At 48.1% G+C, this 14,643-nt stretch overlaps 1 protein-coding gene across 1 annotated transcript in view; it reads left to right on the top strand.

Annotated features, from left to right (window-relative positions):
* The window catches only part of LOC111153919 (tectorin alpha), a 67,241-nt gene that overhangs the window by 5,136 nt on the left and 47,462 nt on the right, over nt 1-14,643 (top strand). The window contains exons 3-6 of the mRNA XM_022513232.1: nt 906-1,193; nt 4,972-5,109; nt 5,454-5,619; nt 9,241-9,653. Of these exons, the coding sequence (XP_022368940.1) occupies nt 906-1,193; nt 4,972-5,109; nt 5,454-5,619; nt 9,241-9,653 (1,005 nt within the window). The remainder of the gene's footprint in view (nt 1-905; nt 1,194-4,971; nt 5,110-5,453; nt 5,620-9,240; nt 9,654-14,643) is intronic.

Here is a 14,643-nt window from a genome sequence, read left to right as displayed (position 1 = left end):
ATAAACCACTGGGTGAAATCAATCTCATGGGGCTGCAGACAGAGGCAGAGGCTGAACTGCATACAGGTCCTGCGTCTGTGGAGTGTACTTATTGACTGTGATTTGCAGTAGGCTTAGTCATTTAATAAGCCTACTAAGTCTTTTGCAAATCATGAAGAAGTCACCGTAGGATAGTCATTTATACATACAATGTAAAGATTTCATGTCTCCATTTTTATGGAGACATATACGAAGAAGGCATCACACTGCAGGAACTTTCATGGAACTGGGGGTCTGTAGGTTATAACCTTGTCCTTGTTCTGGGTAGAGGGTGGTTGCGAAGTCAATCAAATCAATAGAAGTCTTTTAACTGCCTCCCTCAGAGGGGGATATGGTTGGTCCTGAGGTCTGCGTTCGATAACGGAGTGTTGCGCTCTGCTTTTGTCAAGGTCTAATATACGGCTCTACAATTTTTTAAGTTAACTTTTTGCTTCCATGAGTTTTTATTTTTTCTGTTTTTCTGTCTATTTTGCATCTGTGATGCTGGATCGTTTTTATGGACCACATTACCTCCTGCCTGGCCCAACACACACATACACACATGCACACACACACACACACACACACACACACATGCATTTGGTACGTGTAAATAGAGATAGCATAAAGAACATGAAAATGAGCCTGATTATTAATAAGAAATGAAGCCTGACCACAAATTGAAAGTGAAAGAAAACCAATGAGTTTGTCTGGAAGTAAACTAACCTCCTTGTGGAGTTGGGGGAAGCTGGTGTTTGGGGGTTCTGATTCAGTAATTTTAAAAGTTGTTTTCATTCATGTGATTAGGCAAATGTCTGTCTTGGTTTGTGACTCTGAAGTTGTCACACTTTCGGAGGCACTGTGCCGACCCTGTCTTATTTTTGCAGGTGAATAACAACGGAGTAGTTTCCTTCAATGTGTTAGTGAGTCAGTTCACGCCAGAATCCTTCCCCCTGACGGATGGGAGGGCCTTCATTGCTCCCTTTTGGGCCGATGTTCACAATGGAATTCGAGGCGAGATCTATTACAGAGAGACCATGGACCCTGTCATCTTGAAAAGAGCCACCAAGGACATCAGGAAGTACTTCAAAGACATGGCCACCTTCTCTGCCACTTGGGTTTTCATCGTGACGTGGGAGGAAGTCACATTTTATGGAGGGAGCAGCACCACACCTGTAATAATTCACATTTTCTGTTTTCCGCTTCATATCCTGACATCTAATTCTTGTCCCTCTTCACCACTGTGACGGAGTCTAATTGTTAGAGCTGAGGAATGTCAGTTTCTTGAGTTAAACTAATGAGTCTTGCCACCCACTTTCCGGGAAACAGAGGGAGACATCATACCCAACCAGGCCAGTCAGCTGTGATATCTCCGACATGTCATCCCTATCACTAATCATTACGAATGTCTACAAAGAGCCCCTCCACAATTTCCTTGCTGGAAGTAGTATTCTGATTTTGCAGAAAATTGATTGAGGCCCTGTGACCTCAGCCAGGCCACATGATCAGGGACCCATCAGGAACCCAAAGATCCTTTTTTCTTGCCAGAGGCACAAATGCTTCTCTCTATCAGCTAATTTCCTTCCCCCTCCCCTGTTCTCCCCCCCCCCCTTTTTTCACAAAACCTTGTAGGAAAAGGAAAATAAGGGACTGGCTTTGGATATAAATGACCTGGCTCGTTTTATTACGTTATGACCTTTTTTTAAAAATTGTGACCAGGTCTGGAATTATTCATATTTGATGCTAATTGAAGTGGGCAGTTAAAGCGTTTCATGAATAAAATTTCAACATCTGCTCTGAAATCCCAAATGAGCAGTCAAATAAAAGTCAAATAAGAAAGATTATCACTGGCATTATCGCAGAGATAATCAACTTTCTACATAAAGGGACACAGTTTTTCACGAAAGCCTGCGGCCCGTTTGGGTGACTTTGGCAGTGGAGACTTTTGAAGTCGCAGACGCGTCTCCAACTGTATAATTTCCAGTAAGCAAAGACACTAAAAAAATCTGCCCTCTGCTTTCTTAGCATGATTTCCAATCCCATCTGTTTTCCAATTTCTTTGGCAAAGAGTCAGTTGTTTAGGGATGGAATAGAAACTACCGAGCTAGAGACAGAGGGGGACAAGCGTGGGGCTGGCCATCCCTGGCTGCCCCTTGGTGAGTACGTTGTACGTTATCAACTTCTGACCCGACCATGAAGGTGCACTTTACCACTAAATGGTTCTGGAGAACAGAAAGACACAAGTTTAACCAGTGGATGCGTTGGCTAGAAATAACCTCTCAAGAAGCATACATTTCCCTCTGTCATGTTATGGATTGCTAACGACTCCTCGGGTGATGTTTTATGTCCTTTAAACCTCATACCTTATAGCGTTAAAATGCAGGATGCCAGCGATCGATAAATTTTAGTGTCAGTGGGGGAAAAAAAGAAGGAGAACAAATGCCCATCAAATGCTGACCACCATTTTTTCAAAAAAACTTCCATTGGCCATAAAAATGGCAAGATAATTTAGATACCTTCTGCTCTGTACTTTGGAGTACAGAGTACCTTCTGGGCTAGGTAAGAACTCTTTTAATGAGGATGAATGAGGTAACATCTAAGTGCTTTGGGCTCCTTGGAGAAAAGACAGCACGTGTCCATCCATCCCTATCTTTGAAATGGACTCCTCTCCCAGCTCCCATCACCCCAGGACTCCCCTCCTCTGTAGGAACACACATCATCGGGCCAACTAAGCACTTGGCATGAGAAGTCTCTTAGAGGTGGAGGGTGTCACGGAAGCCCAAGAACAAGGCAGAGGGATGGGGACATGTTTACTTTAGGGAAGGAAAGCTAGTATTTATTGAGGGCTTACTGGGAGCCCAGCGTGGTGATAGGCCATTGTGTGTACCATCCCACAAGGTTGTTGTGTAGTAAATGGAACTCTTTCTGCCTGCAAGGTCAGGGAATAGCCCCAAGAAGTTAAGTGACTCGCCCAAGGGGCAAGCAAAGAGATTTGAACTTCACAGGAGGCCAAGCGAGGTTCAAACTAATGTCCTCTAACTCCCAGTTCCTGATGTGGCTCCTCCAGGCATCAACATAAGTCCTTCAAAGTACAAAGGGGCTTTTCAAGAATTGAAAATGCAATTTCTTTTTAAAAACATAATTAATTTTTTGCTACGTCTAGTGAACCAACACATAGTACATCACTAGTTTCTGAAGGAGTGCTCAATGATTCATTAGTCACACATAACACCCAGTGCTCATCACCACACCTGCCCTCCTTAACACCCCCCCCCCCCCCCCCCCACCCTCTCCCTTCTGTCCAAAAATGGATCTGGAGGAGTCTTAGAGGGAATGTTGAAGAGATACGTATATGTAGGGTGTGTGAGAGCGTTTGGTGAGCCAGTCCTTGTAGTATTCTTAGGGTAGTTGTTTGGTTTTTGAGGTAAGTTCCGGGTTGTTCCCAAGAGCCACTTGGGCCAGAGATCTTTCCAACTTTATTTTAGGAGAAGGGATTTACTTCCTGAGGGAAAAATCCTGGTCTGGAGCAGGGTTGCCCTTTAACCTTGTATGACCTAGACTTGATGCCTGATTCCAGAACCTGACCCTGCGGGGATCTTGGAGCCATCTTGAGCTCACTGCTCACACATCTCTGCGCCCCACTTAACTCTTTTGTTGAGCTGGGCCGAAGAATGGAGGCCCTTCCCTGCAGGGCTCTATCATAAACACCATCGGCCATGGCTAGCACAGAGCCTGAGGAGAGAGTTCTCATTTATAAAAAGGGCTTTTATTTCCTTGATCCTTGTCTCCCTCTCCGGGACCGTCTAGGATGGGAGATCTGGGGCTTCCAAGATCCTCTACCCCAGTCTGATTACACAGGATAAGGATTTGGGTCTCCCTCTGTGTCTGATGGGATATTAACCAGGATGGCATCAGGCAGCTGGGAAAAAAGCAAGGCTTCAATGGAAAAGGTCAAAGCAGCCTCTCCTTTAACTCTGCTTTTATTTACACTGCCTGAAAACCAGTGTCAAGGGGTACGGATTAACAAAGGGAAATAGTAAAGGACAGAGTTGGCTACAGCTTGTTTCTGAGCACCATGTGCGAAGGTTTTTTGGAGTCCTATAACGTCTCTATCCTAAGAAGTTTAAATTAAGACGGTGCGTAATGACAGCACATGCAGAGAGAGACTGGGGGCTCCAGCTTGAATCGCATTTTCTGCTGCCGGGTCCTTGTGAAATTTCCAGCAATTCATTTCCCTTAGCCCTTTGTTTCTAAGCTCTCAGATGGGAAAGGGCCACAAAATCGCCCGCCTTAGCCTTGGGCTGAGGTGCAGATGGGTGCTGAGAATTTTTCAGATGCAAAGTGATGCAGAAGTACTCAGTGAGAAGAGCAGTTTCTCTGCCAGGTAGAGGTTTTTAAAAATCATTTTCTAACTTTCATTTTAAAAACGGGAGACATCGCTCCAGGATTTGTGGTGTCTTCTAGTAAGTGAGGGAACATAGTGCAGACCTTGGCCTTAGTCACAGGGCCGAGCATTTGGTGGCTCTCCTCCCCTGTCTCCCCACGCCCCACGCCCCCTGCTCTAGGAACAGGTGTCTGCTCAGCCCTTCCCCTGCCTGGACCACCTCCTGTAGTTTATTCTCATGCTGCCATCTATAGGTGCTCACGCATTACCACAAGCTGAGGTGGGCCTCTGACTTTGCTGTTGGGTTTGAATCAGAGCTGTTAAGAGGGGCGCTGAGTCAGCCTTTGGGTTCTTCTCAGGCAATTTCTCTTTCAGGTGCTTGCTCCCACACGTCTTGCTTCCCCCAGTGGGGGTAAGAACAAATTCAGAGGAGAGGCAGGACCTGAGGACTAACATTGGAGCAGCAACGAGCTGCTTGGGGGTGGGAAGGGTGCAGGGGAAAGGGGGCTGGAGAGAGGAGCTCCTAGGGAAGCAAGTCATGAGACCATCCATTCCCATGCATCCCGTAGGTGAACACCTTCCAGGCCGTCCTAGTGTCTGATGGATCCTATACATTCACGCTGTTCAATTACTATGAAATCAACTGGACCACCGGGACGGCGAGCGGCGGCGACCCCCTGACCGGCCTTGGGGGTGTGATGGCACAGGTTGGTGGCTCTCCATTTCATCTCCATCTTGTTTCCAAAGCTCTGCTCTCTGCTTATGCTGCTCAGCCTCCTCGAGGGAATCCGGCAAGCTCCTCTAGCTTTTAACTAGAGAAGTGTGTCTGGTTTTGCAGGTGGAGGGCGAGGCTAATCTTGCCCATCTTTGATATCTTCATTGGGGTATGGCATGAATGAGGCAAGCCTTTCTCACCTGGGAATGGTGGCTCCGGGGACTCCAGGAGAAGGGGTCTCCTGATTTCAGGGTGCCAGATTCTGCAAGTGCTGAGGCCACTTAACCAACAAGAATGCTGTTTGTGTTCAAGTCTCATCTTCCTTTTGTGCTCTAGGCAGGATTTAATGGTGGAAACCTCACCAATTTCTTCAGCCTCCCGGGGTCAAGAACTCCTGATATTGTGAATATCCAAGAGACCACGAACGTCAATGTTCCAGGCCGCTGGGCATTTAAAGTAGATGGGAAGGAAATTGACCCAGCCAATGGCTGCACCTCCAGAGGTAAAGGCTTTTCCTCTTCTCCATGCAAGAGTAGGGTTTGCTTAGTATAGATTGACAGGCAGCCTTTTAAGCCACGGGGGCGGGCTCATTGCCGATGCCTTCCTCTTTTGACATCTCTCAGCTGGGTAATGGAGATCAAGGTAATTTTAGCATGCACATTCATCACACCAGGAGCTGAAACCCAGCATTTGCTCCATGGCGTTTTCTGTAGTCCTTGCCTGGGGTGCGAACAGAGCTGCTTCTTCAAAACAACTCCAACATGGACATGGCTCTTGAGTGATTGCTCAGCCAGAGGGACAGAAGGGAGCCCTCCTGTTTAACATTATTTTTGTTGTTGTTGTTGTTGCCATTTCCCCCCCGCCCCTTTCCATTTTTCTTCCCCTCTTTACTCCTGTTCTGCCATCTGCACTTTGTAGATCCGCGGGAGTGGGCGAGCTCGGAACACTGCCAAGGCTCCACGAGAGCAAATCAGCACTTCCTAGTATGATTAGAAAGCAAGGGGAGAGAGTGCCATCCTCTCCTAAACTCTCTGCAGCAGCAGAACATGCAGGAATTTGGGGACAATCAAAGCTGGTGTTGGGTTTGTGTGATCAAGCAATAGTAGAGCCTTCCCAAGTTTTCTTTACATTAACATCCAAAGTTGGGGGCCTTCTCTGAGCTAACAAAGCCTCTTTGCATGTGCAAAACAGCCCATGACTCTCCCAAGAACATTCTGGCTTATAGATTCCTGCTGCTTACATGTCTGAAAGTGTTTAGGAAACCGTGTTTCTGTTGGTATTTCTGCTCCCGGAGTGGAGGCTATGGCACCTAGAACTAGGACATCCTCCATCTAGCTGTCCATCTATCCACCTAACCGTCTACTCATCTGTCCCTTGAGCCAGCCAGCCACTGCTTCTTCCCAAAGGACATTTGAAAGCCCCAACAAGGCGCTGGCCACTCCGCTAGGTGCTGGAGATGAAGGAGCTCTGGCTCCCATGGCACGGCTGTGGTGGACAAGACAGCCACGGGAACAATGATGACACAATATAGGACATATTGGGGTGGGTGCGAGGGGAGGGGGCTGCGGAAGCATGGAGGAAGACCCTGGAGACAATGTCTGTAGATGTTTAAGAAAGTTTTGGGTTGGGAGATGCAGATCTTAGCAGATCTCCTGTCCCGTCCAATAGGAAGCATGGTCTGGGGACCTGCATGTCTCAGCAGCTCTGGGAAGCCTCGGTTTTCTCTTTTGACTCAGCTTCAGTCAGTATAATACACAGGAAACCACGTTCCCCGGGCCTGAAATGCCCACACCCTCGGCCCCATTCCCTGCACTGCAGTCAGGCATATCAAACCTCTGGATTTCGGCTCTAATGAAAGGTCATCTGTACAGATGGCCCTGCCTGGGCATCCTTGTCTCTGTGGACTCCGTCCAAGTCCTCCAAGTTCTGAAGAATAAATAAATGTTTTGAACCCAAGCTATTATGAAGCTGGATGGGAAAGATCTTAGCTCTAAAACTCACCCATCTTTCAGAGATGGTGCCCTCCTCCCTTACGAAAGGTAAAGACAGCTTCCCTTAAGGTCTGCAAGAGATACCAAACCAATTACCACATTATCTCTCTCCCCTTTATGGCCTGGACTAGGGACCTACCCAGTGCTTCCGCCCCTGGGTCCAAGCATCACAGAGCTGACTGGCCATGGCCATGCAGCCTAAGCGCCCAGTGACAGCCTCTTGCCTGAGTCCTGGGAACGAAATGCTGGGATCATAGAAAACATCGGCTTGTGGAGTTGGAGCGCTGGAGAGCTGGCCAGACTCCAGCCGTGTAGAGTCTCCACTTTGACTTCATTCTTTCCCCCACTGAGTTATGGGTTTGGGTTTCACATACAGGACAAATTCAATATCCTTCTGCAGACTGCCGTGCGTTCTCATGCACCACCAGACATATATCAATCTGATGAGGGTTGGGTTTGGCCTGGGCGATAGCCGGGGAAAATTTGTATCGAGCTGCCTTATTGTATCATCATTTTGCAAACAAAATTATCTCAGAGCATCTACCTTTTGGTCCGAACCTCCTCTATTCAAAGGCATTTTCCTCTCATTTATTGGAAGCCTGCAAAAGCAGAGACTGGAAATCATACTTAGTGGAGGTTGTTCAAATGTCTGTAGCCTGGACCCGTGCCAAAGAGCACTGAGGTTCGGGGCCTGTCTTCAGGGCTGATGCATATGGCCTCCTGGGAATGTGGAAAGATCTATTATCCCATATTTGGGCTCTATTTTCAACAGGTACGAAACATAATTGCCTGTGGAGACATCACCATTGCTGCTGCACAGACACAGAACGGCCTGTTCCTGAGGCAGCCAATGCCTTCTGCTTGGCTTAATCTTGCAGGCCATGCTTTTCACTAAATTTTCAGTTTTATAAAAGAACGTGAGACGTCTTCCTAAGCCACAGTTTCGAGCTATGGTGAACTCCTGACGTGTAATATTATTTACGTTTCTTAATGCTGTGCCTTCGATACGTCCCTTTCCCGGCATCCTCAATTTACCAATGCTTTTCCCTCTCTCAACATGTGCCGCCTTGGGAGAGCCTCACTGCTCCCCGTGGGACAGGGATGAGAAAATAGCACTGCCCACATTCTACAGGTTGGAAACCTGAGGCAGATAGAAGCAAGCCAGGAGTCTTGGAAGCTGATGGCAGAGTTATGACCACTTTCCAGGACTCTTGGCTCTGACATCAAACCAAGGACAAGATCACAGGCCCCAGCCCAGAGACACTTCTATTTCTGTTGAGGGTTGATACTAACAACAGGCAAAGTTTGACGTTTTCAGTGGGGGGAGATCATTTATTTAGAGAAAAGGTCTTAAAGACGGATTGTCTATCAAATAAATAGTAGTAAATAATTTTAAATCAGCACACCCCTCGGCCCTGACTCCATTCTCCTCCTGACCTAGATTCTGTCCAAAAGTTCTACCCCATGGATAAAGACAGAGAAGCACTAGATTTGGACAGGGCCTGGGGGGAGAGAGAAGACAACTGCATAAGCAGCGTCTGAAGGATTCACGAGCCCTTGAAGTCAGAGTGCAGCCCTTTCCAGAATCCTCCCAGGGAGCCTGGGATTTACACTTGCGTGTCTGACTCCTGATTCATGCTTACTGATCTCTTCTGGTACACACAGGGCCCCCCAAAAATGTTTGCTGAGCGAATGGGTGAGTGAACGAGTCAACAAATTAGCACATGAAGCAACGGTGTTGCTAAGTTACCAGGATAAGCTGGGTCTGTTTCTGGAATAGCCTTCCTCGCATTCCTGGAGGGAAGGATATGACCTCTGTGGGTCATAGCCTTTGCCATGGATTAAGGCAACGTATCTTTCCTTGAATGAGCGTGTGCTCACCAGCCATGGAGACGATGGTGCCACAAGGTAGACTGGATGCCCACAGCCTTGGCCTGGAACGTGGCTTCTCCCCTGAGCGCCTGAGTGCCCTGAACCTCAGTCCCCTCTTCTTTCAAGCACGGTGGATAACACCTGCCAAATAGGGTTCTCGTGTGGGTTATGTGGTAGAGTGCAGGGAAGGCATCAGCCCCATGCCTGGCACGGAGGTTAAGTGCTCCATAAATGTTGGCTCTAATGTCATTCTTCCCCAGGACAGTTCCTTCGGCGAGGGGAGGTGTTTTGGGATGACCTGAACTGTACCATCAAGTGCCGCTGCCTGGATTTCAACAATGAGATCTACTGCCAGGAGGCCTCCTGCAGCCCCTACGAAGTGTGCGAGCCCAAAGGCAAATTCTTCTACTGCAGCCCCGTGGAGACCAGCACGTGCGTGGTGTTCGGCGAGCCACACTACCACACTTTTGATGGCTTCCTCTTCCACTTCCAAGGCTCCTGTGCCTACCTGTTGGCCCGACAGTGTTTGCAGACTTCCAGCCTCCCCTTCTTCAGCGTGGAGGCCAAGAATGAACACCGCGGGGGCTCAGCGGTCTCCTGGGTGAAGGAGCTCTCTGTGGAGGTCAACGGCTACAAGATTCTCATCCCCAAAGGAAGCTATGGAAAAGTCAAGGTGAGACCCTCTCCATCCTTCCTGGGAAGTTGGAGAAGCTGGAGATTCTTCAGCCTGGGGAAGACTTTCTCAGATCTGCTGGTTCTGCTGGGTGATGTTTGTTTCAAAGAGATGCATGGCTCTTCTTTCCTTGCAAATATCTTGTAAAACTTTTTTACAAGGCTAAATTTTATTTGTACAAGAGCCAACACAAGCTATCTCCTTGATATGCCTGTCTGCTCTATAACTTAAAGTACATTCGTATTCCTAGTTACCCGGTAAACATAGGTGTACACAGACACACACGCTCACACACACTTTCTCTGTCTCTCTCACACACACACACAAATGCACACATGTCTGAGCTCAGAAGTAACAGGGAAGAGAGGTAAGCTCATTTCTCATGGACCTGACTTGCAATAGTGGTGGCCAGAGGGTCATGCCTAGGAGATGGTACAAAAATGGAGTACATACTCGTAACTCATTAACAATCCTCACCCATCCCCCATCCTGTTTGCCTAAGAGCTGCTGCTTCCTTGTTAGAGAAATCTCCAAATCGATTGGTGTTTCTAGAGGCATGTGCAGGCACCAGGAGTGGGCTTGGTGAGGCGGAGGCAGGGGACCAGGGAAAGCTTTGTCCAAACACCCTCTCGCAGGATCCCCACTCCTGCCTGGAATAAGAGAGAAGAAAGTGGCTCTCTGCTGGTCTGTTTAGCAGATGCAAATGATTCCTGTCCCTGTCCACCTGGATTTCAAGCAGGGGCATCCATAAAGGAGGGAAAGCAAAAAGCCACTAGCAATTACTCAATTTGTGGAGGCCCCAATTTTCATGATGTTCATGCCAACCTTGTTGCAACCATGTATTTATTCCAGCGATAATAGCCAAGACCACAAGGGGTTGATGGCTTCACCCCCGTGCAGTCCTTAATCCCCAGGCATGGAGGTCATTACAGAGATTACAAACCGGAACTGGAGCCAAGGCAGGGATTTGTTTCTTTTTTAAAATCTGTGTTATAGATTTAATTGACACAGCATGCCCAACAAAAGGCAGGACCAAGGACCTAATTCCACTTTTCCCGGCTCTGCCCGTTGTAGATCCGCACCACTTATCATGGGCATAATTAGAAAAGTGAGCTTTTACTGTGGCTGCAGTGCCGATTTGCTTGTTCTTTGGCTAGTCGCTCTAGGGGCAGCTCTGCATATCAAATCAAGGTACGAGTTTGGGTACAGAAGTTTGGAGTTTCTCCCTTTTAAATTTCTATCACGCTGTTGAGCTCGATACTTATCCTTGTAGGCAGATGCTACTATTTCAAGCTAGAAAAACGTTCTCCAGCATTCCCCTGCTTGCCTGAATTCTGGGGATGATGTGTACGGTATCTGTAGGTGAGGAAGAAAGCTTTATGCTTTATTTCTATTTTCCATTTTGATTAAAATTCTTTTTCACTCACAGTCAGACTCTTTTTCAGAAGGAAAGGGGCACTGCCGTCTCTTTCAGGCTCAGCAGCTCTGCTAATTTTGTGGGGCTCTTTTCCATCGTCCAAGCATAGGGCATGGATTCCTCAATTTTCTGTAGCGACAGGGAGATGTGGATATGAATGTAAATGTTTCAGAAAGAAAAGGTTATGCGACTCTAACTGCGAGCTAACAATGTCTTCCTTTTCCTTTTGCCGAATGGCTTCCAAGTTTCTCTGGACGCACTTGCTCTGCTGGGAGGGCGGCTCCGTGGCCGGTGGAGCCCCCACCCCGGGTGAAGTAGGGACAGGCATGGAGAGGGATGGGAAGCAAGAAGGAAACATCTGTGAGGCAGCTGACGTCCCCAGACACACTTCCCCAGACATACCAGGCTGGGAATGGCCAGCAAGATCCATTCTTTCAAAGTACAGAGCACCTTTCTCCTTAAGCTGGGGATTGATTTCTGTATATGAATTTCCCCTCTTTGGATTGGTCTCAAATAACAAAACAAGCAATTTAGGATTCTATATGCTCGTGGGGGCTAAATCCATATATAATAAATGTCTCCTTCTAGCTAATGCTTCTCAGTTTTCCTATTTCTCCCCCCAAAAAACCCAAGTAGTTTAGGATGCTGTAATGAAAACACCATCAAGGCTAGATAGCAGGCAGACCCTGGAGTCAGAGCTGCTCAGTCCCTGTGCCAACACTGCCAGCTGAGTGTGCTTTGAGTGTCACTTTCTCCATCTGTACAATGGGGTGGTAGTGTCTAGGAGGCCAGATCAAGAGCTGTCTTTGGACTTAGCTACCTCTACCCAGCCCTGGGACCTAGCCAGCAGAGAGCAGTCACTTCAGAGCCCAGCTGGTGAGAGTCTGGCCCTGTCACCTACCAGTCTTCAAGCCCTGAACCTCAATTTCCACATCTGCAAAAGGGGAAGAAGCTAAAATCCTTCTAAGTTCGTGGTGAGGATGCAAAGAAACAGCCACATGCGGGAGATCTAGTACAAAGCCTGGCAAGCAGTAGGCACATTATGCATGGAGGTTCCCATACTACCATTGCCACCAAAATCCCTTTTAGTTCTAAGACCGTACGCTTCTACGACTCTACTTCTCTTTCCCCACCAACATCCTGTCAAAGAGGAAATGACCTGAATACAGGGAGAAGAAGGGAGGCTAAGAGGTGAGGTTCATCTCCTGCGGGCTAGTCGAGAGTTGAGAGCTGGGACTGGAGGAATGAAGGAGGAAATCACCCAGGAGCTGCTCCTCTGAGCACTGCGGGGGACAAACAGTGACTCTCTAATCTGTGTTTCATGTAGGAGTGAATGGGAGTGCACTGAACGCTTATGCCAGGAAGGAAGGTATGAACTGTGGTCAGCCTAGGGCTTAAGCCAGTCTAGGAGGGACAAGATCTGACACAGAGAAACCAGGGGGAGGAGGAGACTATTGCAATATCCAGAGATGGCCCACCCCGTGGCTCCTGCTTCAAGATAGAGAAGACTGCCTTGGTGAGCAGGAGCTTGAGTGAGAGTGGAGGAGGGCACATTTGGGATTTACAATTATATCGGCCTTAGGGAAGATTTCATTTCCGTCTCAGCATGGACAGTACGTAAAAGTCATCCAGTGCTCTTGCAAGTGGACCTTCCTTATAGTTTGGCTTTAATCGCGCATGTTGGCTGACCTGCTGCCTGGGAGATAAAGATGGATCAGTCAGTTTCTAGGTCTTTCTTTCCACTTGCTGCTCTCTGTAGCATGGCTTATTCTTAAGCCTGCTTTTTTGTCCCCTCCCCCATTTAGTCCTACTCATCTCTAGAGACAGGCAATTGCACACGGCACCCACCAGGGTAAATTTAGGAGTGATGTTTGGATGGGCTACTGCTTCACTTCCTAGAAAACTCAGGAAGTAGCACAATGGTGGCTGTGAAGACCCTTGTCCTTCCTGGGTGCCTGAAATCAGTATGGGTCCGGTGCATTGACTATGTAATTATAGGCTGTCCCGCCGAGGACTGGGCTAGGCTAACCGTTCCATCCCGGACACAGATGTGATGTCTACCAGTGCTAGGCCTGGTACGTGTAAAAAAAAGCAGAAAGTGAGCTCTCTCTGTTGGAGGCTTCTCAAGCCACCAACTCATATGAGCCACACATGTGGGACACACTCTCAACTCTTCCCCCACTTCTCTCTCCCTACTGCAAAAATCACCAGGTCCTGCAGAGTGGACTCTCCATGAGCTTGTCCCACCCTCGCATGTCTGCACAGAGTTCAGGCCCTCCTGCTTCATTCCCCCGGACTTTTGCGTCCGTTCCCTGTCTGGCTTCTCTGCTCCTAATCTTGACACGCTGGCCAGAGCGGGCTTTCTGACACGCAAATCTGACTGTGCCGTTCCCTTACTTAAAACGTTTCGGGGCCTTCTCTGCAGAATAGAAATCCAAGTTGTTTTATTTATTTATTTTTTATTTTGTAGAGTTTGTTTTGTTTTAAAACATGGCTTGAAGGGCCCTCTAAGGTCTATTCCCAGTGCGGAGGCCAGAGGAATTCTTCTAAAACGGAAGTCAGATCATGTCATTCTTTTGCTCTGGACAGCCTCTTGGCTCCCCATCTTGCGCAGCGTCAAGGCCAATGTCTTCACAACGGCCAACAAAGGTCTCCCTGTTCTGCCTGCTCTTATCTCTCCGGTATCATCCACCACCGCCCTCTCCTTGCTGTCCCTGTCCCAGCCATGCCAGCCCCTTGAGGTCCCGGGAGCACCCAGGCACACGCCACCTTAGGGCTTGGCTGTCACCTCTGTGGGATCCACCCTCACGCCAGAAAACAGTGTGGCTTGCTTCCTCATCTCAAACATCTCCTCCTCTGGCCGTCCTATTTCAAGTCGAAAACCTCTTTCCTAGCACTTCCCTAGCGTTCGTTTTATTTATTTCTTTTGTTTGTTCTTGGTCCCCTCAACTAAAATAGAAGTTCCGTGGGGCAGAGATTTGTGTCCATTTCACTCCTTGCTAATCCCCTGCTCTTAGAACGGAGCTCGACACACAGAAAGGCCTGAATGGCCATCTGTGGAATGAAGGGACCAGGGACATTGCCCGTGTGTCCAGGCTCATCCCTGGCCACCCCTTCCCCCCTGCAGTCCAGTAACACCCTCCTGAATGCCCCCTCATTCACACAGCTGTTTCTAAACTTCTGCCTTCATGCTCTTGTCCTGGAATTCCCTGGCTCCCCCCTGCCTTCGGCCACTTCTGCTCATCTTTAAAGACCCAGGGCAGGCTGAACTGTCTTCAGAAAGTCTTGTGTGATCCCTTGAGGCTGGAAATAGGACTCATTTACTGTTCTCCTTTTGCATGATCCCTGAATGCATATTTAAAATAGGATATTATAAATATCCATTTGTATCTCTCTTCCGCAGTAAACTGAGACCTCCGCGAGGGGCAGGGACAATTATTTTCTTTGTTCTTTATTTCTCAGTGCCCCGCATAGTGCTTGGTACCCAGCAGGCGTTTAAGTTTGTTGGCTGTTGCTGAATGATTACATGACATAGTGCCGGCATCAGGAGGTGACAGAGTGAAACATTCAGAG

The sequence above is a fragment of the Enhydra lutris genome, unplaced genomic scaffold, assembly GCF_002288905.1.
Source record: "Enhydra lutris kenyoni isolate GAN:26980312 unplaced genomic scaffold, ASM228890v2 scaffoldscaffold34, whole genome shotgun sequence".
Lineage (NCBI taxonomy): Eukaryota > Metazoa > Chordata > Mammalia > Carnivora > Mustelidae > Enhydra > Enhydra lutris.
The sequence above is the reverse complement of the archived record's forward strand: the minus strand, read 5'-3'. Positions and strand labels throughout refer to the sequence as shown.